Source organism: Monodelphis domestica, chromosome 7 (genome assembly GCF_027887165.1).
Source record: "Monodelphis domestica isolate mMonDom1 chromosome 7, mMonDom1.pri, whole genome shotgun sequence".
Taxonomy (NCBI): domain Eukaryota; kingdom Metazoa; phylum Chordata; class Mammalia; order Didelphimorphia; family Didelphidae; genus Monodelphis; species Monodelphis domestica.
The window spans coordinates 131462202-131486728 of NC_077233.1; the positions used below are offsets into that span (position 1 = coordinate 131462202).

At 38.2% G+C, this 24527-nt stretch overlaps 1 protein-coding gene across 5 annotated transcripts; it reads right to left on the reverse strand.

Moving 5' to 3' along the window:
* Positions 1 to 901: 901 nt before the first annotated feature.
* On the reverse strand, positions 902 to 23543 carry ZKSCAN2 (zinc finger with KRAB and SCAN domains 2). Of its 5 annotated transcripts, none has more exons than XM_007499492.2 (9): positions 23460 to 23543; positions 21660 to 22143; positions 20956 to 21142; positions 13852 to 13946; positions 13380 to 13506; positions 11862 to 12542; positions 11277 to 11330; positions 6272 to 6760; positions 902 to 2678 (listed from the first exon to the last, which is right to left on the reverse strand). In XM_007499492.2, the coding sequence occupies exons 2-9, from the start codon at positions 22062 to 22064 to the stop codon at positions 1762 to 1764; spliced, it is 2955 nt and encodes a 984-aa protein (XP_007499554.2). In that variant the 5' UTR covers positions 22065 to 22143; positions 23460 to 23543; the 3' UTR covers positions 902 to 1761. The 5 variants fall into 5 exon arrangements, with proteins under 5 accessions (XP_007499554.2, XP_007499555.2, XP_056661470.1 ...); XM_007499493.2 differs by having other exon boundaries at positions 23356 to 23520; XM_056805492.1 differs by lacking the exon at positions 23460 to 23543 and having other exon boundaries at positions 21660 to 23206.
* Positions 23544 to 24527: the final 984 nt, after the last annotated feature.

Here is a 24527-nt window from a genome sequence, read left to right on the forward strand (position 1 = left end):
AATAAAATCATTTCTGCTTTACTTTGTGTCAAGGACGTTCATCCCCTCTCCCCTCCTGAGTAATTTGATCTGTCCATCAAACATTCCTTAGATAACACAGTTGCGCCAGGTTTGTGTCTGTGTATGGTCTGTACATCAATAAAAGTCAAGGCTTTGGGCTTGAGAGGGGGAGAATTCGGGGAGAACGGAGAAGAGAAGGAAGAAGGAAGAAGTTGGGAACAGAGCAGGCAGGTGAGAGGGATAGAGGAAGAGACAGGCAGGCTAGGGACCACATGGTCAGGTTACTTAGAGGAATGATTGTCTCCCCTCTCCAATAAACTATAAAATATATCTGGGTAGAAATATTATTCTAATTCTTACAACTTGTGTTTAAAGTCTAGCACTCTCACTCATTCTAAGATTTTTTTCCCTAAAGAGTTTCCCCTAAAATCAGATAATCTGAATTCCTAGATTCTACATTTTGTCCATGGGCAATAATTCCACTCTTATAGTCTTCCTTCATTTTCTTTCTAATGGATTACATAGAGCTTCCAATCAAATTCTTGGATCATGATCTGATGATCTTTCAGATACTTTTTCACTCTGATGTCATATGGCTAGGTAGGGACAAGGAAGAAATGAAATCTGGGGTTCAGTTTTTACTAAATTCACATCTCCTACATCTAATCTGAGAACTCAGTGTTATAGAGACTTAGAAATTATTCAATGTATCAGTCAGGCCAATACCTTGGAAAATATAACCTCACTCACTCAGATACATTATTGTATAGGTACAAGCTAAAAGAAGGGTGCCACTGAAAGTCTAAATATTTGCCCTTAGAATTCAAGACCTTAATTTGAATTAAATGTTCACTAACAAACCAGTCGTCATTTAAACAAGAAAAGTTATAGGTTAGAAATATAAGATACAGGAAATTCTACTTTATTTTTGATGATAAACATTGGAAGCATGCATTCTATTTAGTCCAAGAAGAATACGAGAATTTATAAGTTTTAAACAATAGTAACAATTTAAAAGACAGAGTAAGACCTATAAGAAGAGGTAAAAAGACAGATTATTTCCTTGAGAAGACCAATGGAACTTAATCTTCAAGTATGTATTACATAAGGAACATGACCAGTTTCTTTCCATCTCCCAAGGGAAGAAGACTGGAACAATGTCTACAACATATAATACAAAGGGGCTTAGACACAAAGAAACAACTTCCTGATAGTGAAAAATGTCAAAACATTTCAAAAGGCTGCTGGGGGAAGCTGTAATCATCTCCAACCTCTTTAAAACTAGGAACAGTTAATCATCTATATAGGATAGTTTGGATATTCTAGGCAGAGGTCCTAGAAAATCCCTTCCAGACCCACGATTCTGGTATATCTGTAAGTCCAAGTTCATTTGGGGTTGTAAGTAATGACTTTCAGCATTTCCCTGGTCCTAGAAGAAACATCTTTTAACAGTATTGTTGGAATCAAAATCCAATAGAAATGGCCATAAAATATATAACAGATTTACATCTGGAAATCAGAGCATGTCTTTTCTACTTTATTAAAAGAAAAAAACAAGTAATATATTAGGATCAGGGGAACATTCAGCAAGTTAGAGGCAGAAATAGGAATAGAACCCCTACAATCTGAACATCAACATTTCCTGGATCTCTTAAGATTTGTTTTATAATAAATACAAAATTGGTTCTAGGACTGTGACAGTTATTTTATGAAATGAAGACAAAAGACTGCAAACAATTTTTTTTTGATAGGAGACTTCTGTCAAAAAAATTTCCCAAACTCATCAGCCCTGCCTAAGTTTTCTGGAGTATAATCAGATTTAAGTTGTGATGGAAGCTTTTCTCTCATGTGGACCCCTCGATGTTTAGTAAGGGCAGAGCTTTTACTGAAGCTTTTACCACAGTGAGAACAATCATAGGGTTCTTCTCCTGTGTGAGTTCTCTGATGTTCTCTAAATTGGGTACAGTTACTGAAACTTTTTTCACAATTCACACATTTATAGGGATTCTCTCCTGAGTGTATTCGACGATGGGCACTAAAGTGAGAGCTATTGGTAAAACTTTTTCCACACTCACTACACTGATAAGGCTTTTCCCCTGTGTGGGTTCTCTGATGTATTATAAGGCTTGAGCTTTGACTGAAACATTTTTCACACACACTACATTTATAGGGTTTCTCTCCTGTATGAATTCTCTGGTGAGCGCCAAAGTTTGAAGAGTCATTGAAGCTTTTCCCACACTCAAGACATTTAAAGGGTTTCTCTCCTGTGTGGATTCTTTGGTGTCTAATAAGACTCCTGCTTCTACCAAAGCACTTTCCACACACATTGCATTTGTAGGAGTTTTCTTTCTGATGAGCTGCCTGACACATAAGATGTGAGCTCTGAAGAAAACTCCTCCCATATTTGAAAAATCTGTAAGGTCTCCGTCCCATGAAAGGTCTCCGATGTCCTATGACCTTTACTAAATCTCTATGCTGGGTAATGAATTTTCCTTTTCTATTTCCTGGGAGGTAGTTTCTCCACTGCCTTTCAGACGTGTACCCCTTCTTGTAGTCTTTTCCTGGATCAGTATTATGGAGAATACCACCTTTGGACTTTCCTGGTAATGTTGAATGCAGTTCCATTTTCTCATAAATTTGTGTTGGATCCTTCTTATTCCTCTTACTTATCTCAAAACCTGAAAAAAAACCACAATGATAATAAAAATATGATTCTGTGTCAAGCAGAAGGAGGAAACATGAGGTACTATGCTAGCTTCTGGAGGAAAGGGAAGATCCAAAATTTGAGAAGGGAAAAAAAAAACCCTTTCAGTTGGGGGAAGGAGAGTGAAGTGGAAAAGGAAATTAGGGAAGGATTCATGGAAGAACTGATACTCAAGCTTTGAGAGAAGATTTCTGTAGAAAAAGATATGGAAAGGATGTGTTCCACGCATGGGGGATGGAGGAAGCTTACATGAATACAGAGAGGCGGGAGAGTGTAGGACAAGCTCAAGGAAGAATCGGCTGTCCAGTTGGACTTCAACACAGACTGTATGAAGGAGAATCATAAAAAAGTAGGTTGGAGCCAGATTGTAGAAGGTACTAAATGTTAAGGAGTTTGTACTTTCTCCTATATTTAGCAAGGGACCACTGACAGTTTTTAAGTAGGGTAGTCAAAAGGCAAGAAGTTATTTTAGCACTTGTGAGAAGGGCTGAATGGAAGAGAGTGAGTAGAAAATGAAAATACAATTAACAAGACCAAGTAAGGCAGATATAATTCCAGCTTACAAAAAGAAAAGTCTGCTAAACTGCAGTCCAGTTAGTTTGATTTTGATTCCTGGGAAAATTTTAGAACTGATTAGTGAAAATTTCAGAGCTGGTTAGTGAACAACTAGGAAAGGAAGCAGAGATTACAAAGAGCTAACTCAAAGAGAGGGGTGTGTAATAGATGATAATACAAATTGATGGATCAGGAATTAGTTGAATGGTCTGTCTCAAGGAACTTTTATGTATTCTTGGCAAGAGGTCTTCAGTAAGGGGTTTCCAGTATCTCTGCTTGGCCCTGCACTGTTTAGTATTTCTATTAATGACTTAAAGGCATAGTTAGTATGCTTATCACATAGTCATAAAACACCGAGTGACAGAATTAGGATCTAAAGGGATCTTGACAGACTTAGAGAATGTGGTGGAACCTAATAATATAAAATTTAATAGGGACCTCTAAAGAAACTGGATTAAAACATCAGTTTGGGGGAGATGTGGGCAGAAGCAATTCATTGGAAAAGATCTTGAGGGCTTTAGTGGACTGCAAACAAGTGATATAATGTGGAAACCTAAATAACAGATCTTAGTTTACATCAAGAGAACTTGCTTCCAAGAACAGAGAGGTGATAATCTTACTGTACTATGTTTTGGAAAGATCATATTTGGAGTATTGTATTTAGCTCTAGGGACCAGTGTTTAAGAAAGGCATTGATAATCTGGACAGCATCCAGAGGAGAGTAACCAGGATAGGGAAGGGCCCTTAAATCCATATCATGAGATAATTTAAGAACCTGGGATTGTTTAGTTGGGGGAAGAGAATGAATGATATCAGTATTCTAGTATTTGAAGCATTGTCAAATGGAAAGAGAGATAAGTCTTGTTCTGTTTGGCCCCCAAAAGGCCACACCTCTGTTTAAGTTGCAAAGAGGCAAATTTAGGTTTGACATTTGAAAGAAACTAACAATTAGGGCTCTCAGCACAGAAAGAGCTGCCTCAGGTTTAGTAGATCCTTAATCAATAGAAGTCTTTGAAGCAGAGGCTAGATGATCACTTCTCATATGAATATTATGTGGGGATTCCTTTCAACTCTAAAATCTTCTGTGATTTATTCAGTTTAGTGCCTATGCTATGCAGATCACTATCGTAGGCTCTAGGGACATGTACTTGAAACACAACACAGTTCTTAACCCAAGTGGCATTTATAATCTAATAGCAGAGATAAACACATACAGAAGCAACTATAGTTAAAGTGGAAATAAGTGTAAGGTATCAAAGAAAGTAGCACAAGAGATTTGAAGAGAGATCACTGCCATTTAGAAGAAAAAGGGAAGGCTGCACTGAGAAAGGGGCACTTGAGCTTGATGTGGCCTGAAGGAAGAGTAGGCTTTTAAGAGGTAGAGATGTGGAATTTCCAGGCACTGGGAAAGGCATGTGCAAAATCAGGGAAGTAGGAAAGGACAGGATGATATAAAGGGTTATAGTGCATAGAGTTTGTTGGTAAATATAAGAAATATTGCTAGTAAAGTTGGCCAAAGGCAGATTAATAAAAGTTTAATTCAACATATGTTTTTGAAAAAATGTGATGTGACATGTCTGATAGAAAGGTTACTTCAGTAGAAATAAGGACAGACTGGAGAAGGTCATGAATGGATGCTAGCCACTTAACATTGCAATAGATCAAGAGAAAGATTAAAGGTTGACTGTGAAATATATTTTGGAGGTAGAACTGACAGAATTTGATAACTGTTTGGATGTGGGTATTGGAGGGGGAAGAATGAGATGGCTCCAAGGATGAATGGTTGGAAGAATAGGGCTGTTATCAAGAGAAATAGGGAAGTTTATGAGAGCTATTTGGAAGGAGGTTGGGGGAAGAAGGTTAGTTTGACATGCTGTATTTATATTAGTATGACATCCAGTTGAGGATGTTTTATAGATAATCAGAAATGTGAGAGTCTGGGGCTCAAGGGAGAAATCAGTAGGAGGGATTTAGATAATATCTCTCATTCTCAACCACTAAGGAATATTTTAAGTAAGTAGACCTCTTTGTAGTAGGCCAAACAATATTCATGATGCTAGGAGGACCTAAGAAATAGTCTCAAAATTCTGTTTCAATAAAGAAAATGTAAGGACATGTCATACTGTTATATGCAATCTAGAACTTTTGGCATTTCCTGCATTACAATCTTAGTACCCTCATCTCTTTTCTTTCCACTCCTCAGTCTCTCTTTCAAGTTATTAGATAAGATGTTCTTTCTGATTGGCAGCAGAGCCATTAGCTAACTGACTGACTTTGAGGAAATCATGTGCTCTTTCTGATATCTTTTGGACCAGAAGCCCTTTCAGTTCCCTTCCTGCTGTAATATTCTATGAATACCAACATGATAAATAACTCATACTTGAAGGTTTGTAAAACTCTTTCCTCATAACCACTCTTTGAGGCAGGTGGTTTAAGTATTATCTTCATGTTGACTTACCCAAGGTTACTCTGCTAATAATGTCTAATGAGTAAGTGTTGGAAGATGCTTTATTCAATTGAATAAACATTTATTAAGCCTATAGCTCCTGGGTACACAAATAAAACAGTCCCTACCCTCAAAGATCTCACATAATAACACACCAGCACCCCCATCAATAAACCTAAAAGAATAATCATGCTAAGCTGTAATAGCTAACATTTATTCAGCACTCACTCTGTGCCAAGCACTGTGCTTTACAGTTATTAGTGTAATGACTATGAGTAGCACAGAAGTGCTGACCTGTATTGGTAGAAGAAGTTTCCTTATCTGGAAATTTCCTATTCCAGGTCTCCTTCTTCTCTACTTATCCTTTTTTACTGGCTCTGCTGCTTGTCCACTAAGCATAAGTGTCCTTGACTTCAGGGCCTCCACACTCCTCTATCCCTTAGACACTCCCCTTAGAGATTTCTTATCCACTTCAGTTGCTACTGGTCTCCCAACTCTGGAACCAGTGCTTTTTGACTAAACTCTTTCCCCTTTTAGGCTAGGATCTTATTGAGAAAGGTTCTCACCGCTCAGGCTTTGACCCAAAGTTTGAGGGCTTTGGGACTCATGGTCCTCTATTAGTTCCTTGGTGCTAATTCTTTGGTTGTCAGAGTCCTCCACCACAGCAGCTTGTAAGGACATTTCATGTTCCCAGCCTCCTGGTTCTTGGGGTTCAATCTCAATACCATTTTCCCCTTGCCTCAGAAGCTTTACTTCTTCCAGGATATCAGTAGAGGTGGCAGAAGCCTGGGTATTCATCAGTGCATCCAACTCCTCATAGAAGGCACACGATTCTAGCATGCTGCCATTCCTTACTTTACGGTAGCTCTTTTGAAGGCTTTTGAACTTGGTCCGGCACTGTTCTGGTGTGCGAAGGAAGCCATATTCTTGAAGCTGCTCAGCCACTGCCCCATAGACTTTGCTCTTTCGATGACAGGCTTGAAGGGCTTCATAAAACCGAGACTCACTAAGAATGTTAAGGAAAGTCTTAGTTTCCTCATAGCCCCAGTGAACACCTGCCATCAGAGCACAAAATTGAGATAAGACTAGTAGAAGCATGGCAGAAACTAGAGTCAATAGCAGCACCAAATAAGCTGTTGATTTTCTATAGAAATTTTACTGAAGAATCATCAGAAATTATCCTTTCAATAGTCTGCCATAAAAAATTCAATTAAGTTACTAAACTTTATTGTGACTCCAGAGTGGTTTACACTCCAAAAGAGATCAAAGAAAGGGAAAAAGGACCCATATATAAAAAAAATATTTACCGTAATTCTTTTTGTAGCATTAGAAACTAAGTGGGTACCAATCAATTGAGGAATGGCTGAACAAAATTATGGCTTCTAAGTGTGATGGCATACTACTGTGTTGTGTAAAATGGTGAAGGGGATTGTTTCAGGAGAAGACTTTTAGGAAATGATGAAGAATGAAGTCAACAGAACAAAAATAATTTATACAATAACAACAATATTGTAAAGGTAAACATCTGAAAGATTTAAAAACTATATCAATGCAATGACCAACTATAATTTCAGAGGTTTTATGAGGAAATATGGTACTTATCTCTTGACAGAGAAATGATGTACTCAAGGTACAGATTGAGGATATATTTTTTTTGGATATAATTAAAATTTTTTCTGCATGACTATATATGTATATATATTTGTTACAAGAATTTTTTTTTTCAATGGGGAGAGGGATAGGGGACAAGAGAAGGTGGATTTTTGTTAATTTTTAAAGCAAATTTCTAAAAAGTAAATAAAAACATCTTGATACTTTTTTGTTGTTCAATTGTTTAAGTCATGTCTGACTCTTTGTGACCCCATTTGGAGTTTTCTTTGCAAAGATACTGGCCTGGTTTGCCATTCTTTCTCCAGTTCATTTTACAGATGAGGGGACTGAGGTAAACAGGATTAAGTGACTTGCCCAGAGTCACATAGTTAGTAATTGCCGGAGGCCAGATTTGAATTCAGGAAGAAGAGTCTTGCTGACTGAGCCTGGCATTCTATTCAAATATTTTAAAATTCATCAAGATACAACTACTGGTGTCTATCCAAATTTTATGGAACCATAGAATATTAGAACTGGAGTGAATCATAAAGATCATATGGTCAAACCCCCCATTTAAAAATTTGGAGGCAATGAGTGATAAGAATTGATTTAGAATGGATTTTAAAGCTCTATATACTTAGCCTTGACTCAGAAGAAAGCATGAACAGTCACAGAATCAGGAAAGCAAAATCTTGTTTGTTACCGTGTAGACAAGTGGTATCAAACTCAAAGAGAAACAGATCCTAGCCACATATTGACTTAGGAAACCACAAATTAACATTATGTTTTATTGTGTTTTTAATTTTGTTAAACATCTCCCAATTACATTTTAACCACATTCCAACCAAACTTAGGAGTTCTGTGGGCTATAAATTTGACACCTCTGGTGTAGCCTGAGCACCTGGGTGAGATTTAGAGAATTCAATGGAGTGTAGTAATTAAGAAATGTAATGTAACTTATACTTACATAGTGCCGAAAATGCTTTCTTTATAATAACTTTATTGAGGCAGGTAGTATAAAAATTATTACTCACACTTCACAGATGAGGAAACTGAGGCTCAGGGAGGGGAAGTAAATAGAAGTGAAGAGGTCAGTTTAAGCTTTTAGATCCCAGAATTCCCCATATGCCATAATGAGTCAGCAGAGTAAAGAAGGGATGGCTTTGACCTGCACTGGTGGAAGGAGTACCCACACTAATGAAATAATAGATAAAAAATAACAAATTAATTCATTTCTAGGACCTTATGCCATTTATGCACAGATCACTCCTTTAGTAAATTAGAGTGAAGCCTTTTTAAAAAATTCACATCACAGTTCTAGGCTTGAACACTGCATTATCATGGAAGACATCTTATCATTGAGGACTCTTGTTGGGCCAGCAACTGAGAAACAAAGTATGTCCCAAGGACTATGTACAGAAGTAGGGGGTTTTTATTTTCTAGGTAGAACTGAAACCTGATACTGAATGCTTAAATTAACATTAGTATAATGTCACCTCTGGATGGTTCCAGAGGTAGTTTGAAGTTTGTTTCTTCTTTTTACCCCATCCTTAGAGATTTTTAGCATACAGCTTACCAAAGGGTCAAATGAATATCCCAAAAGGTCATTCAGATGTCTTCTTAACCTGCATGAGTCTGTTTGCCTTTTATTTCTCTGCCTATTCCTGTATTATATCTTTCAGAAGACTGACATTTAGGCCTGTTACTGTATAAAGGAGACCTATAAGGATCTACCCTTGGTCTCTGATTCCTTTCTTCATATTCTAATTCTGGAATAAGTCATCTCCTTCCAAGAATTTAGTTAACATTCTAAAGGAAACTACTTGTATTTTTAAAAATGGTCTATTTATTTTACAGGGGTAAGTTCCCGTTAAAAGGATGAGCAAATTTGTGAGTTGTCATTAGTTGATGCAAGGACTTCTGTATATACATGGGAAACTCATATAAAACTGAGTAGAGGGGGAAGGTTCCTGCAAGAAGAAAAACAAGTGGGGACAGATCTTTTTCTCATCAAATAATGTTCCATTGCAAATCAGTGGCATTGCCCTTACTGCTTTCTACTTTTACTTTTCACTGGAGAGGCAAGACATGCTTTCTCATTAGGGTATGTGATGCCTGGCTGTATAAGAAGGATGGCTGCAAGGCTCTGACAAAAGGTTCTGACAGCTGGAAGAAGCTGAAATATCCCCACAAACCAGTAATCAAGCCATCAACTATTTACCTGCTGGAAGTATACCCTAATTAAAAGCAAAGTAGTTAAGAATAAATATTCTTTCTATGGCAGAGCTAACTTCATAAAGTAACACTATCTTCATGCAATTAAAACATTTATTTATTTCTGAATTTCCTCATTTAATTATGCCCAAACTCAACTTGAGGAAACCTTTGACAATCTACTTCACTGCTGCCTCAAAAGAAACATGATGAAGCTAGAGCTGTTTAGCTTTCTGCTAAGTCTTTTGCTGGGCCCAACTTCCTCCTGACAATGGGCAACGTCATCATTCCTCTCCAGCATCTTGAGCAAGGAATCCAGATGTCATCTTCAATTCATTCTTATTCACTCATAACTGTTATAAATATTTTATTGCCAAATCCTGCCACTTCTTTCCCTGCTGCCAGAAGCTTGGTCTATAGAGTTGGCTGTCACTTAAGACAGAGGGGTCAAACATACTGCTTCATGCAAGCCACTGTCAGAGTTGATAACTTGGAGCCCATCTAAGATAAAGATCTGAGTGCCCTTGTCAAAAGGTTGATAACTCCAAGACTGTCTGATAATTCAGAGAATGGCCCAAGTGCCCTCTCTTTCCCCTTCTTTAGGCCTCTCATATAATACATGTTTTTGCTGGCAAAGACATGTTGTTGACCGTTCCATGAACCTGGATGGCATTTGGAATCATTTTCTTACTACAGGTGCCTATCTATTATTCTTGCTACACTTTCTCAAGGGCTTTTCTCAGAGGATTGTTTTTGCTTTCTGTGATCTGTACCTTTAAAAGATATATCCAGGTTGCAATAAGCATATTCACCTGCAATCAGCAAGGTTATTATACCCTTCTGATAATTGAAAGAAATTATATTCTTTCAATTTTTCCCTCACCCTTACCTGGGGAACTCTGATTCCAGTCCTGCCCCCCTGGGGGGCTTTTATAAGTCACAACACTCCTGACTGGGGCTCCAACTAGATTAAATGTAATTGGGTAATATTTAACAAAATAAATAAAAATACGACACATAGATAATATCACCTTTTGAAACTAAGTCCATATGTGGCTGTAGGAATGCTTTTGTCTGGATTTGTGGCTCAGATGTTTCTTGAGACACCACTGCCCTAGTTTGCTACAAGCAGCATCTCTTCCTTAATAGGCTCACTACTTATAGTGCAATACCCCCCTGTAACCTTTCCACTCATGTCAATATTTTCTTCTTTGTCACTTTAACGCTAATGTTCCCTCTTCCTTCAGACGGTTATTTTCTAACTGTAGAAACAGAAGTACTGGGAGCTGGGAAACAATTTGGCAATAATTACAATTACTATAATTGGTAGCATAGTCTGTACTGGTTGTACATTTTAGCAAATACTTTAATGAAGGAAATGTCAATAAAGAGTATCACTGGTTTGTCCTTGAGGTATCTGGATTAGGACCAAGACTAACCACTCAAGCCTAGAGTCACCACAGATTGGCCCTGACTGTCTAGATTAGAAGGACAAGATTGATATGCAGTGCACCTCTCATAAAGGGATGGGTGGGAGTACAAAATCATCTATGATTTTATTGCTTCCTTAATGTACTAGAGCTGTTGGAACCAGCTTCATTACTCAAGTCTTCTGGTTTAGAAGTTGCTTCGGACTTTGAAAGGAAACTTTTGGGGAGAGCTACAGATTCCTTTGGCCTAAGCCAATTAAGCTCAAGGTCCTCAAAATCTTGAGTTTTAAGATAAAGGAAAATACACTATAATAATGCAATATGAAACTATACTCACCTTTGGCATTTTGGGCGCATACTGTCCTTTTGTTTTTGGTTCTGATTGATGTCACTGTGAAGTCATATCAATCAATCAAGAAGTATTTAAGTACCTACTATGTGTCAGGCATAGTATTAGGGGAAAGGGATACATAGGTAAAAGTGAAATAGTTACTGCCCTTAGGGATTCATATTTTACTAGGAGAAACAATATGTACATATAAAAATATAAACAAAATATACAATATATGCAAGTAAATGTAAAAAGTGTGCAAAAGTAACAATATAAGGAAAGTACTTTGAATTACTTTAAAAAACTTTGAAATGAATAATATAATTTTATTATGGAATTAATAAAATAAAGATAAAGTAATTTTAGCAGGGAGGCACTGGTAGTTGAGAAGATCAGGAAAGGTCTCATGGAGGATATAGCAATTGAATTTTGAAGGAAGTCAAGGATTCAATGTGGCTGGCAGCTTTGCAATGGTTGTAATTTTGATTTAGTCACTTCCAATTCAAAGATATTTCCCCCTCTACTTGCCAAGCAACACTACATTTAACACTACATTTATTTTTATATCAAAATAAGCAACAAAAATCTTACCACTTAAGTTTTGGAACAAGGCTGGAGCTCTAGTGATCTTCGGCTTCTGGGTGAACTCAAGGCTCATTTCTTCACCATCAGATTCTTCTGCAGCTTCCTCCAGTTCCCAGCTGTCTTCTTCTTCAGCTTTGGGAGTAATATTCCCCTGCCTTAAGGGAGAGTTAGTTTCATTTGGAATGTCAGTGATTGTGACATGGGGTCCAGGATTTAACAGGGCATCCATCTCTTCATAGAAGGCACAGGGCTCCTGCATGTGGCCATTTCTCACTTTTCGGTAGCTCTTTTGGAGACTTTTGAACTTGGTCCTACATTGTTCTGGTGTCCGGAGAAAGCCACACTCTCGCAACCACTCAGCCACAGCTCCATACACCTGGCTATTTCGAGGACAAGCCCGAAGTGTTTCATAAAACCGAGACTCTCTGAGAATTGCAAGGAAAGTCTTAGTTTCATCATAACTCCAGTGCACCCCAGCAATCTTTTCATCTTCCAAGCCCCCCCATGGCTGTTGGTCTCTCCAGGTTTTTCCATTCCTTTTTTCCAGGGCCTGGATAGGTCCTTGCTTTCCCTCTGAATGGCTGCCTTGAAGGATATATTTCTTATTGGAGCCTTGGAGTCCTAAAACCCATGGTTTTTTCCTTTGAGCCAGCGGGGATACTTTCTTAGAAGTAGAAATTGGTATTCCTGTAGGAAAAGGAACATATTTCATATTTAATATAGAAAATGCCCCTGAAATCGTTCCTTCATTAATATTTTTTCCCCATTATTTTTTGCTTGTAATATCTCTCTGTGTATTCAAAATCTACTTTTCGAAGTTCAGTTCGAATATGTCAGTCCCTTTCACACATAATACTTCCTCTGTAATCCTATGGCATTTAATATTAGCCATCATCATTTGTCATAATGATAGAATGTCTTCTATTGTTATTTAACTTTTTTTATTCCTTGCCCTACTAAAGAGACAAGAAGCACTTAGAGGGAAGTTATCAGACTTTGTGTTCCTTTAAAAATTTTTTACATCACCTAGCACTGCACTAAACAAGCACTCAATGAAAGGATTCAAATATTCATGCAAGGCAAAATGCTATGGGAGTTAAGAGGTGAGAGATTATTATGAATGAATGAATTTAGAATCTATTTGTCTTTCAAGGGCATGATGGATCATAAGGAAAGAATTCTAGGAGATGTTTTGGCTGTGTTAAATAGAGGAAAGAAGAGGGAATAAGAAATGGAAATAAGCACTTAGGTACAGAATGAGAATTAGTTCGTTTATAGCTCTGCAAAGAATAGTGTGCCCTCTGAGGAGAAAATCTTTGCCTAGAAACCAGAAACATAGCCTTGGAGATGTAACAATAATTAAAGTTCTTTTCAGAAAGCTTGGAGGATAAGTATTTGTTACCTCCTATGGGAGAAATAGAAGTAGGGATAGTCCCATTATCCTGAAGTTCAAAAGAAAGTGATAATTTTATTATTAGAACTGACCACAAAATATACAAACTTGAATAGGAAATAAGTGCTTACCCAATGAAACCATGTTCCTATAATTCTCTTTCATGATACCCCTGCAGAAGTTCTTGTGAGCAGGATTTAGATGCCCCCACTTCTTGTGGGAGAGATTTCTGGACATTCCCAAACATATCACAGGTTCCTGTAACAACACTGACACCTAGTACCACCAAGAAAACATCATTGCTCTTTCCTGAGATGAATGGCTGGGAATGAAAACACATAAGGACCTTGAGGTGAGATGTGTGATCAAGGGCCCTGGAATGGATTATAGACTGGTGGAAGGGAGAACCTTTGCAGGATAGCCATTAGGTATGAGGATCTGCCAGAATTATTAAAAAAAAGCAGAAAATAAACACATAGGAACCCTCCCATCTCTCCCAATAGGGTACAAAAGTTTGGAAAGAATAGAAGGATGCAATTAGAAATTAAATGGCAGAGAGACCCTATGACTTTTGGGAAGTCAGCAAAAAGAGCTATGATGTACCTGGGACCCAGTAGTAAGAAATGGTATAGCCATCATTTCCTGATCTTTAGTGTTCCTCTTTTCAGGAAGGTCAGCAATCCATGGAGGAGGCAGTGCTGAGGGAAGAGAAAGAAACTATTAATTCATTGAGCTTTTTATTTTTAATCTTTAAATTATTGCTTCTCAGCTTTTAAAAGTACTTTAAGGACTTTAATTTGTCTTTGCATTCCCAGTGTCTTGCACACAGTGGGCTTTTAATATGTATTTTTAATATGTGTTAAATATAAATAGAAGGGCAATAGGTGGCACAGTGGATAGCCAGCCCTGGAGTTAAGAAGACCTGAGTTGAAATTGGGATTCAGACACTTAACTAGTTGTGTGGCTCTGGGCAAGTCACCTAATCCTCTTTGCCTCAGTTTCCTTATCTGTAAAATAAGCTGGAGAAGGAAATGGCAAACCAGGAAAACCATAAATGGGGTCACAAAGTAAGACTTGACTGGAATGACTGAACAATAACAGTAAATAAAAGGAACAGAAAGATAAAACTCAGTATTGTGACCAAGCTTAGCCCTGGGAAAGAGTTGAAGAGGCAGAGGAAGTACAGACGTGGAATACTACATATACTATCAAACATAGCATTGGTTAGTTTTCCTTGGCTGATTTCTTTCTTTTTTTTTTATCACAAGGGATAGCTTGCTGGATGGGGGCATGGTATTTATGGAAATGCAGGTGATATAAAAATATCAATAAAATTTTTAAATATGCTTTTTGAACTGAATTAGCATGTACAATGGATGGGTTACTATTATTAGAAATAAAGGAAGCATTTGAGAAGAAGAGATAAAAGTGAGAGTTTTTCTATTTTAGACACAGCTCATGTTATGGTGTACTTCTCCTGGAACCCATCATCTAGGGATATGATAAAAAAGCTTACTTGAGGTTCTCGACCTTCTTTTAAAATCTCTATATTGAGACTCCAGTCGTTTTGAGGAGCTATCTTAAGGTTGGTTTGATAGGATTCTCAGAGCAGTTCCAGCTTTCACTGCTACTAAGCCATCTTGGCTCTGCCTCCCTGAAACCTCTATATTGAAACATATATGCTCCCTTAGGTGTATAATCATGATGCCATATTTCTCCCTTTGGAATAAATGTTTCTTTCCAAGTAATCCCTCAATCAATGTTCCAAAATAGTACAACAAACATTTTACACCAAGGAATTCCTTCCTCTTTGTGGGTTAACACCATTCTGAGAAAATTCCAACTGAATAATGAATATAATAGGAACTAAAGTCAGTCCATGTTAGAAGAATCAATCCATATTAGTTAAGGACAGCATTCAGAATAATATTGGTAACACTTAGTTATGAAATGAATATGATGTTTTTGGGGATAGCCATAGATTTATTTTCCTAAGTTTCTTACTGTATTTATCAGAATTAGTTGGTATTCTTTGAGTGCTATTACTCTGTTGGGGGTAAGAGGACAGATGATCTAGCCAGATGCTTAAAAAACAGGAAATGAGAATCTACCATTATCATTACTGATCTGCATACAAGTGAATAAGTGGCATCTAAAATTATCAGACAACCAAAGAGAAATCTTTCCCCTTTAAGAGTTACTTGGAATAAGGCCTTCAAGAATGAATATTTGTGAAGGAAAGGTCCATGTTCCTTCGAACAAATTTAAGTGGCCCCATTTCCTCAGAAAGCCTACAGGACTCACTAGTGAGTCATATGTTGGACTATGAGGAAGTCAAAAGGAAGAAGTAGGCACTCTACCTGAGCCTCTCTGTATCTTGAGTAGTCTACTGTTTTACTGCCCCAAGGCTACAGGAAATCTGTAGGAGAGACCTATCCTTCTAGTTTGGTGTCTTTACACTCTCAGTTTCTTTCTTCTACTTCCTACCAAGGCTTTGTTCGCTCGGCAACCTATAAGTGAGGAATTAGTTCTGAACACTTCAATCAATTGGAAAATTCTTTATTAAGCATACATTTTGTGTGCCATTACTGTGGAGAATAAAAAAATGTACAAGGAAACTTGTACATTAATAAGATGTCCTATGCTAAAAGACTATTTGTCCTTTGATCCAGCCATAGCACTGCTGGGTTTATACCCCAAAGAGATAATGAGAAAAAAGACTTGTACAAGAATATTCATAGCTGCGCTCTTTGTGGTGGCAAAAAATTGGAAAATGAGGGGATGCCCTTCAATTGGGGAATGGCTGAACAAATTGTGGTATATGTTGGTGATATTGTGCCCAAAGGAATAATTGGAGGAATTCCATGTGAACTGGAATGACCTCCAGGAATTGATTCAAAGTGAAAGGAATAGAAGCAGCAGAACATTGTACACAGAGACGGTACACTGCGGGACAATCAAATGTAATGGACTTCTCTACTAGCAGCAATGCAATGACCAGGACAATTCTGAGGGATTTATGAGAAATGCTATCCACATTCAGAGGAAAAACTGTGGGAGAAGAAACACAGAAGAAAAACAACTGCTTGATTACATGGGTTGACAGGGATATGATTGGGGATATAGACTCTAAATGATCACACTAGTGCAAATATTAATAATATGGAAATAGGTTTTGATCAGTGACACATGTAAAACCCATTGAAATTGCATGTCAGCTATGGGAGGGGGTGGGGAAGGAGAGAATATGACTTGTTACCAAGGAAAAATATTTTAAATTGACTAATTAAATAAAATTTTCAAAAACAAAAATAAGAGGTCCCAGGCCAGCTTTATTTTATCACTACCACCCTTCCTAAGTGTTCATAAGCCATTGTAGTAAAGTCTTCTAGAGTTTTGCCAAGGTTGGTGATAATGTATGTCAAGTTCATCAGTCAAATATGGGAAAAACAATATAAAAACAAAAAAAATATATATTTAAAAAAACAAAATATAAAAACAATATCAAAACAAAAAACCAATATAAGGTAGCATTATAAGTATTAAGTGACTAGAAAAGATAATAAATACTATCAGAGTTCAGGGAAGGAGAGATCATTGGTGCACTGGGGTGGGAAGGAAATGTTTCAGAGAAAATTTGGGACATGAAGTGTGAAGAAGACTGCTGTGGTCAGTGTAGCTGCCATTCTGGGCATTAACAAATTCCAAGACAGAGAATATTAGATAGGGAGGGGGCCTTAGATCATTTAGTTCCACCCTCTTATTTTACAGGGGCTCTGATTTGTTATGGTTGTGTTTCTGCTGTTAAATGATGCATTTTTACTTGTCCTTTATTTCTCACTTTAGATTGTAAACTTCTGAAAATAGGAATATGCCTTTTTCCATTATATATTCCCCAAGGGCTGACTAGTTTGCGCTTAACACTAAGGGATTGAGTGTTCTGTGATGCAGGCAGAAGAGTAGAAAAGTGAGTGCCCTATACTGCTAGCAGCATATTCAAGGCATGGCATATTGTGTTAACCAACATTTTAGCCGGGTTTTCTTGTCCAGTTAGGTCTTAAAAGCAGTTAAGTAAAAATTTGCTATCTATTGTCTAGAGTAGGGGCTAGACACTTGTGGTACAAGAGATGTTTTTGAATCATTTCATTAGACACAGGTACGTGGGCAATGAGGGTAATACAGAGAGACATATATAGGAAAGGGAAGCAAGAGTTTGCTGCATTCTCTTCTCCCTGTCATGCCATTTTTCTTTTTATCCTGACCTTGGTTCATCCAGATTTGACTCATTTGTCTTTGGGCAAATAACCTAAAATCTACCCTGGTAGTTGAGTATTACTGATCATACCTCTGCTGAAAGGCTTGGCAAGGCCAGCTGGGTACACCAACCTATTGAAATGGTCACACATGGGTAAGATTGTACTATACCCTGAGATACTTTATCTTTTAAAAGCTTCCCAAAAGATTTTCTTGGTAGGATGATGTAAAGGTAGTCATTCTCTCCTCCCCTTTATTCTTGAGGAAAATGGGCAAGGATTTGGGGTATAAACATTAAGCTGTATTTTCATTTATGGGAAATCTTAAATTAGATTGAATAAATGGAAGACTTTGCATAGCCCTTTTGGAAGATTGCCACTCCTAGTCTAGATTCAACCCAAATGGGGTAGAAAACATTGATGCAACAGAACATGATTGTGGATTTAAATTCCTGAAGGATCATATTTTACTTTAATGCTTTATGGCTCCAAAGTACATGAAGCACCTTATCTTTTGATTCAATAATCTTGTGAATTAGCTATTTTAAATGTTATTATTCTCATTTTACAAAGGGGGAACTGAATTTCAGAGGTTGATCCCTTGGTTTAGTGTCAAATCTAGGATTAGAACAGAACTGATTTAAAAAAAATCAAATTCATATATATACATGTCTAATATCAGAGAGACTTAGTTTACATGAAAAAGATTTGGGCGATTTAGTGGACTGAAACCTCAATATGAGTCAGGAGTGTGATGTGACAGTCAAAAAAACTATGAGATATTGGGCTGCATTAAGCTAGATGGAGTCCAAAGGTGATAGTTCTATTGTATTCTGTTCTGGTCAGACCACCTCTGAAATACAGTGTTCATTCCAGGGTACCATATTTTTGGAAGAACAACGATAAAAAGGGAACTTTCAGAGGAGGACAATCAGAATGGTGAAAGGCCTTTACTTCACGTCATATGAGAATGAGTTGAAGGAACAGGGCATATCTGCCTAGAGAAAAGATTTAGAGGAAAGAACATTTAAAGTACCTGAAGGATTATAATGAAGAGAAATTAGACTTGTTTTCCTTAGCCCCATAAAGCAGAACTGGGAGCAATAAGTTCTTGGGAGTCGCAGAGATGGATTTGAGTTTGATGAAGAAAAAACTTACTAACAATTAGAACTGTGTAAAATTGAAATTGACCTTGGGAGGTAGTGGGGTTTTCTTCACTAGTAGTCTCCAAACAAAAATGGGATGACTACTTGCCAGGGACAAATGCTGGGACCAGAAAGATGATGTATGTGGTCTTGGTTAGATCAAATATGGAATATTGTGTTCATTTCAGGGTCTCACATTTTAGAAAGAGCATTGATAAGCTGGAGAGTATCTACTGGAGAGTAAGAATGGTAAAGAATTTAAGAGATCATTTGATATGAGGGTAAGTTGAAAGATCTGCAGATGTTTAGAGAAAATTTAGAGGGGACATGATAGTTGCCTTCATACCTCTGAAAGGCTATTATGTAGAAGAGGTATTCTGCTTGACACTATAGGGCAAAATAAAACAAGTGAAAACTGCAAAGAGGTTAATGTAAGCTTGAGATAGCTAAAAGTACAATGGGCTGCCTTGGAAGTGTGCTCTTCTTCCTTGGAGATCTGTCAAGCAAAGGGAGGAATGATCACTTATCTATTGGGCTATATAGAAGGGATTCTTGCTTAGGTATGTTTTGGATGAGATGGCCTCTGATATTCTTTTCAACACTGAGATTCTGCAAAGTCATTAAAAAATCTCATAAAATACTTTTGTTGTCAGAAGTATGCATTACTTTTAGAGGCAGTCCATTTGGTTTCTGGATGGCTTTTTAAAAAATAAATTAAGCAAATATTTCAATTCCTTCCAAATCCATCCTCTCATGCATTTACACATATTTATTCTCCTTCTCTTATACAGAATCCCACTACTAAGTTTATTTTTTAAAGAGTTGATTAGGTTTTAACGAGAGTACTATTTCTATTGTTGAGCTCTTTAATGTCAGAGGAATGGGAAGAACTTGGAGAAGTTCCATAAAAGAAGCAAAAAGATTGAAGACTCATATTCAATGAAGACTCATACTAGAAAGGAGACTCATACAAATGAGAGTTGGAAAAATTTAGTCCGAGGGCAGGCTTTAAGTATATAAGTTGCAACCATGAAACAACATGACTAATTAACAAACCTACCAGTACTCATACATCCAAATGAGTGCTGTCCCCTTGGGAGGCTATATACTTATTCCAACGATGCTGCTACTGCTTCAAATGTTTTTGGAATTCTGCTTTGGGAATTGCCTTCAGAACTTTCCACACATTCTTTTCAATATCCTCAATGATGGCATATCTTCATTCTCTGAGGTGGATTTGATATTTGGAAAGAGATAAAAGTCATCCTGAGCCACATCTGATGAATACGGTGGGTAATCAAGCTGTATAATAATGTTTTTTTTTTGAGGGGGATGATTCATAAAAACACATGGCATAATTATAAAATAATGAAAGTAAATTGTTTTCTAATTATTATTAACTCATTCTGAATAAAATTCCCCCCTAAAATAAAAATGGCACCTGTTCTAATGTAATACACTGTGCAATTCCAAAAGAGAAATTACAAATATGTTTTGGGCAACGAAAAGACTTTGAGAATAAGCATGTAATCTACCAAAGCAGTATTTGAAGGATAACATTCATTTGGATGTATATGCTCTGGCATGTATGTTAAGAAATAACAAATTTCACATCCACTGAGGAGAGAACAAAAAGGAAATCTGCAGTAGATAATAGATACTATTTCACATTTGTCCTTTTAACTTTTCAGAACACTTTCACATATAGAATCTCAGATATTAGACACTGAAACTTGTTAAGAGGTCGGTCAGAGTCTTCTTATCTGGAGCTCTTTTAAGAAGAATAACTACCTCTCCGCTCTTCTTTATATAGATATTGAACTTGGTACAGTTCTGTCCAGAGACCTAGAGACAGGAGAATGGTTTAGGTCACTGCTTTTCAACCTGTGGGGGTGGAAAAAAGGTGCAAAGAGCTTTATAATCTATAGCAAAAACTTTTCAGGTGACGGTGACAGGACCTTGCCAACCCAGTAGAACTAAGTGATAGGTAATTCTGCTCCTGGTGGTCTGGCATACCTCATGAGTAAGTTTTCCATTGTCCAGGTGGATAGATGAAATCCAGTCCTTAAGTTTTTTCATTATCTAGAGAGGTGATAACTATTACACTATTTCATCTTTGTGAGAAACAATGAATGTACAGTTGACTGTACAAGTGTTATACCTTAAAGCAAAAACATATATAATAACTAAAAAATGGGAAATGGTATTAAACACTAGTCTAGATGACTTCTGGGAGACCTTGACAAGTCTAGGACTTCAAACATGGTTAAGACTTCCTCATCATTGCAAGATAGACATTTGCTTCTTACCATTCTTTTGTAAGCATTGGGGGTCCCCTTTATGGTTTAGTTGTCTCTGAAGTCCTAAGCGTAGGTTCCCAGACTTCTCCTGTGTTACCATCTTAGGCTGTCCTTTTACTTGCTCCATTTGAAAGCGTGGTACTTCCCATGCTGCTCCAAGGGCTACTGTCTTCTCTAAGTGCACGTGATTTGTAACCTGGTAAAGAATATCCATTATCACAAATAAAGATGAAGGAAAAGAATGGTAGGAATCAAGGCTAAAAATTCTCAAAGAAAATATTCTTTAGGGATATAGGGAATGGAGAGAAGGAATCAGAATTTCGTTGATTTGGGACAATGAAAAATAGTCTGGATTGCTTTGAGAGTCAGATTAACATAAATCCAGGAACAGGGCATAAAGTATCTGTGTGTTTGATTCTCTTAAAAAAGAGCTGGCTGAGTCTTCCTTTATTGTCACAACAAAAAGAAAAAAACCTATTCAGTCACAAATTTTACATATTCCCAGAGGAAGACTTAGATAGTTATGTAAAGAAGTCTTGTACTAACCACAAGTTGGCCAAACCATGATTTCTACTCATGGAAGCAAGTAAATATTTAGATGCTAACAAAGAACTAATACACACCAATTTATTCTCGGTCTCCTAAAATGATATCCTTCTGTTCCTTATTCCCACTCCTTTCTAATTACATAGATCTGCATTTTCCCCTCTCACCTGTTGCCTCAGTCTTCCAGGTTCTCCCTCCAAATCTGCAATTAGGGCTACAGCTTCCTCACCACTCTCTGGACACTGCTTCCATGCCCAGGCCTGAATCTCCTTGGGCAAGATGGCCAGGAACTGCTCAAGTACCAATAATTCGAGGATCTGCTCTTTGGAACGCACTTCTGGCTTCAGCCACTGACGGCAAAGTTCCCATAATCTGTTGAAAGCTTCATGGGGTCCAGATACATCTTCATAACAGAACTGTCTAAAGCTCTTGCGCAAGGTCTCAGAATCAGAGTCCTCCCCTTGAAGAGGGGATTCAGAAGCCCATGAAGTATCCTTTTCCATCTTCATCATGAGGCTTCCCTTTAGTTCCAAAGGAGCCTTCACTGGAGGGCAAAGAGTTGTAGTCATCATCTATTTCAGTATTCAACTTACTCTACCTAGAAGTTGGGTCACAAATCTTGGTCTTTCTGATAATAATTCTTGAGAGGAGCTTTTCCAAGAAGGCAGTGAGAGAGAGGAAAAAAAGTTAACAGAGCCAGCACAGGGTAGACACACTAACCTGATTCAACTTCTATCTTGGTTCTAAATCAAAAGACAAAATGCACATACACATCTATTGGTCTAAAAACTCTATATCCCACAGGAAGTTACAGGAAATATGTTTTTTTTCTGAATACTTTCCCCTCAATATCATCAATCTGCTACCAACTTTCTGGGTGACTGTTTGGGAAAGTTGTATCACTTCTGCTTTATGTCCATTTTACCTCTGTAAAATGAATTTAGGTTAGATGATCTAAGTAAAGTCTTTTCTTCCTTCCTCATTAAGATGTGCTTCCCATCTATGACATTCAAAGTTTTAAGGCAACTTCCAGCCCTGACATTTTAGGTTCTAAGGTCCTCTCATCTCTAACATACTGGGTTCCAGGATTCCATCCTATCCTGACATTCTAGGCTCTAATGCCCTTTAGGCTCTAACATCCTAGGTTCTAAAGTTTCTTTCGGTTCTGCCATCACATGTTCTAAAGACCATCCAGCCCCAAAATATCATGTTCTAAAATTTCTTACAACTTTAAAACCCCATGTTTTAAGGTCTCTTACACTTGTCATCCCATATTCTAAGGTCTCTTCCAGCTCTGACACTTTGTCCCTTCCAGTCTTGCTATTCCATTTCTAAAGTCTCTTTCAGTCTTGCCATCTCCTGTTCTAAGGTCTCTTCCTGCCTTGCCATTGTATCCCTTCTAACTCTGCTATCTCATTTTCTAAGGTCTCTATCTGGCTCTGCCATTCTTTTTTGTTTTTCTGTTCTTTTCTGCCCTACCATCCCTTGTTCTAAAGTGTTTCCATTCTGGGCTGGTCAGGTTCTTGTCCCATACTACACGACAGGGACAGGGGCAAGGGCAGCAGAGAAGACAGCAGGAGGCCAGACACAAGGACTCTCCTTTGTCTCGGAAACCACGCAAACCGGAGGATGGCAGTGGGAGGGGTCCTGAGGCTCCTCCCCCCCGCCTTAGGCCCGGGGCGGGGGTGATGGGGGTGGGGGGGAGAAGAAGAAGCAGGGTCTACGGCCAAGGTCGGATTTCTTGTTCTTTCCCCCTTTTTCTTCCCCTCTCCTCCTCCCACCTCCCTCTTCTCCCACGGCATGCAGCCATGGAAACCATGGCCATGGCCCCAGCCCCGCCCCGTCTGGCCCTGCCTGCAATACCAGTCTCCCTCTGCCACGCGCCGATCGACGGAGCTTCCCTAAGAGTCCCAGGCTGCCTGCAGCGGGTAGTCCCCGGCCCGGTAGGCGTTGTCGCGGAAACTCACCCCAAACTGGCCGATTGGGGTTCCGCCTCAGCTGCCAGGCTAGCAAGGCGGGCGGCTGCGCGAAGGTCGCTGGGACTCCGGCTGGTGCAACCTGCAATGCGCATGTGCGAGCCCGTAGTAGTGGGCTGTTTGAATCTCTACTGTGGCTCATCCCATAGGAAAGGATCGGGGGCTATCCATGAATCTCAACAGGGAGGTCCCTCGCCTGGGATACGTGAATTAAAAAAAAAAGTTAATTATTTCAGTAAAATTGGTTTCTTTTGTAATCCTTCCTATCATTTATATTGAAAAGAGGTCCATAGAGAAAGGATCGCACCAGAGGGCCAGAATTACGAGACACAGAAAAGTAGCTCTTGGCCCCCGTCGACGACGGACGTTCAGATTGGGAAGGGACGTTTTTTCTTTGACCGACAGTGTCTGCTTCCTTATTGCTCTATGCCTTTAGACAAGTCACTTTTCTTCTTTTGGCTCAGTTTCCTTAACTGAGAAATGAGCTCCAAATATGAGCTTATATCTCACATCTCGTAGACTCTTACAATTTTCAGGACTTCTTTACTCTCATGATCTCATTTGACTTTCTTTACAGCCTTCTTAGAGGGGCAGGGAAGATCACAGAATCCCAGAGGTGGAAGAAATCGCAGGGGCTAATTAGTACAACCTACACCTATATTGAATTGTTTTGTATAATGTTCCGAAACAACCTGGCTCTGCCTGAAGAACTATTTAGAAAGGAACCCAAATTAGGGAAAGACCTTAGGTTAGTTAGTCTTCCTAATAGTGAGATGGATTACAGCCAATCTAGGACCAACAAAAGAGAAGTCTTAGAGAATTTCTTGAGAGATTTAAGTACCTTTTCCCCCAGTAGGAATCAAAGGTGGGATTTAAACGCAGGCCTTCTAGATTGTTAAGGCTTTCATTCTGTCTCTGAGAAAAACTAAATGGATGAAAAATGCTAATTGTGGAGACTATAATTGGAAAACTAGCCCATAAAGTAGATCTATCTATCTATCTATCTATCTATCTATCTATCTATCTATCTATCTATCTATCTCTCTCTATCTCTCTATA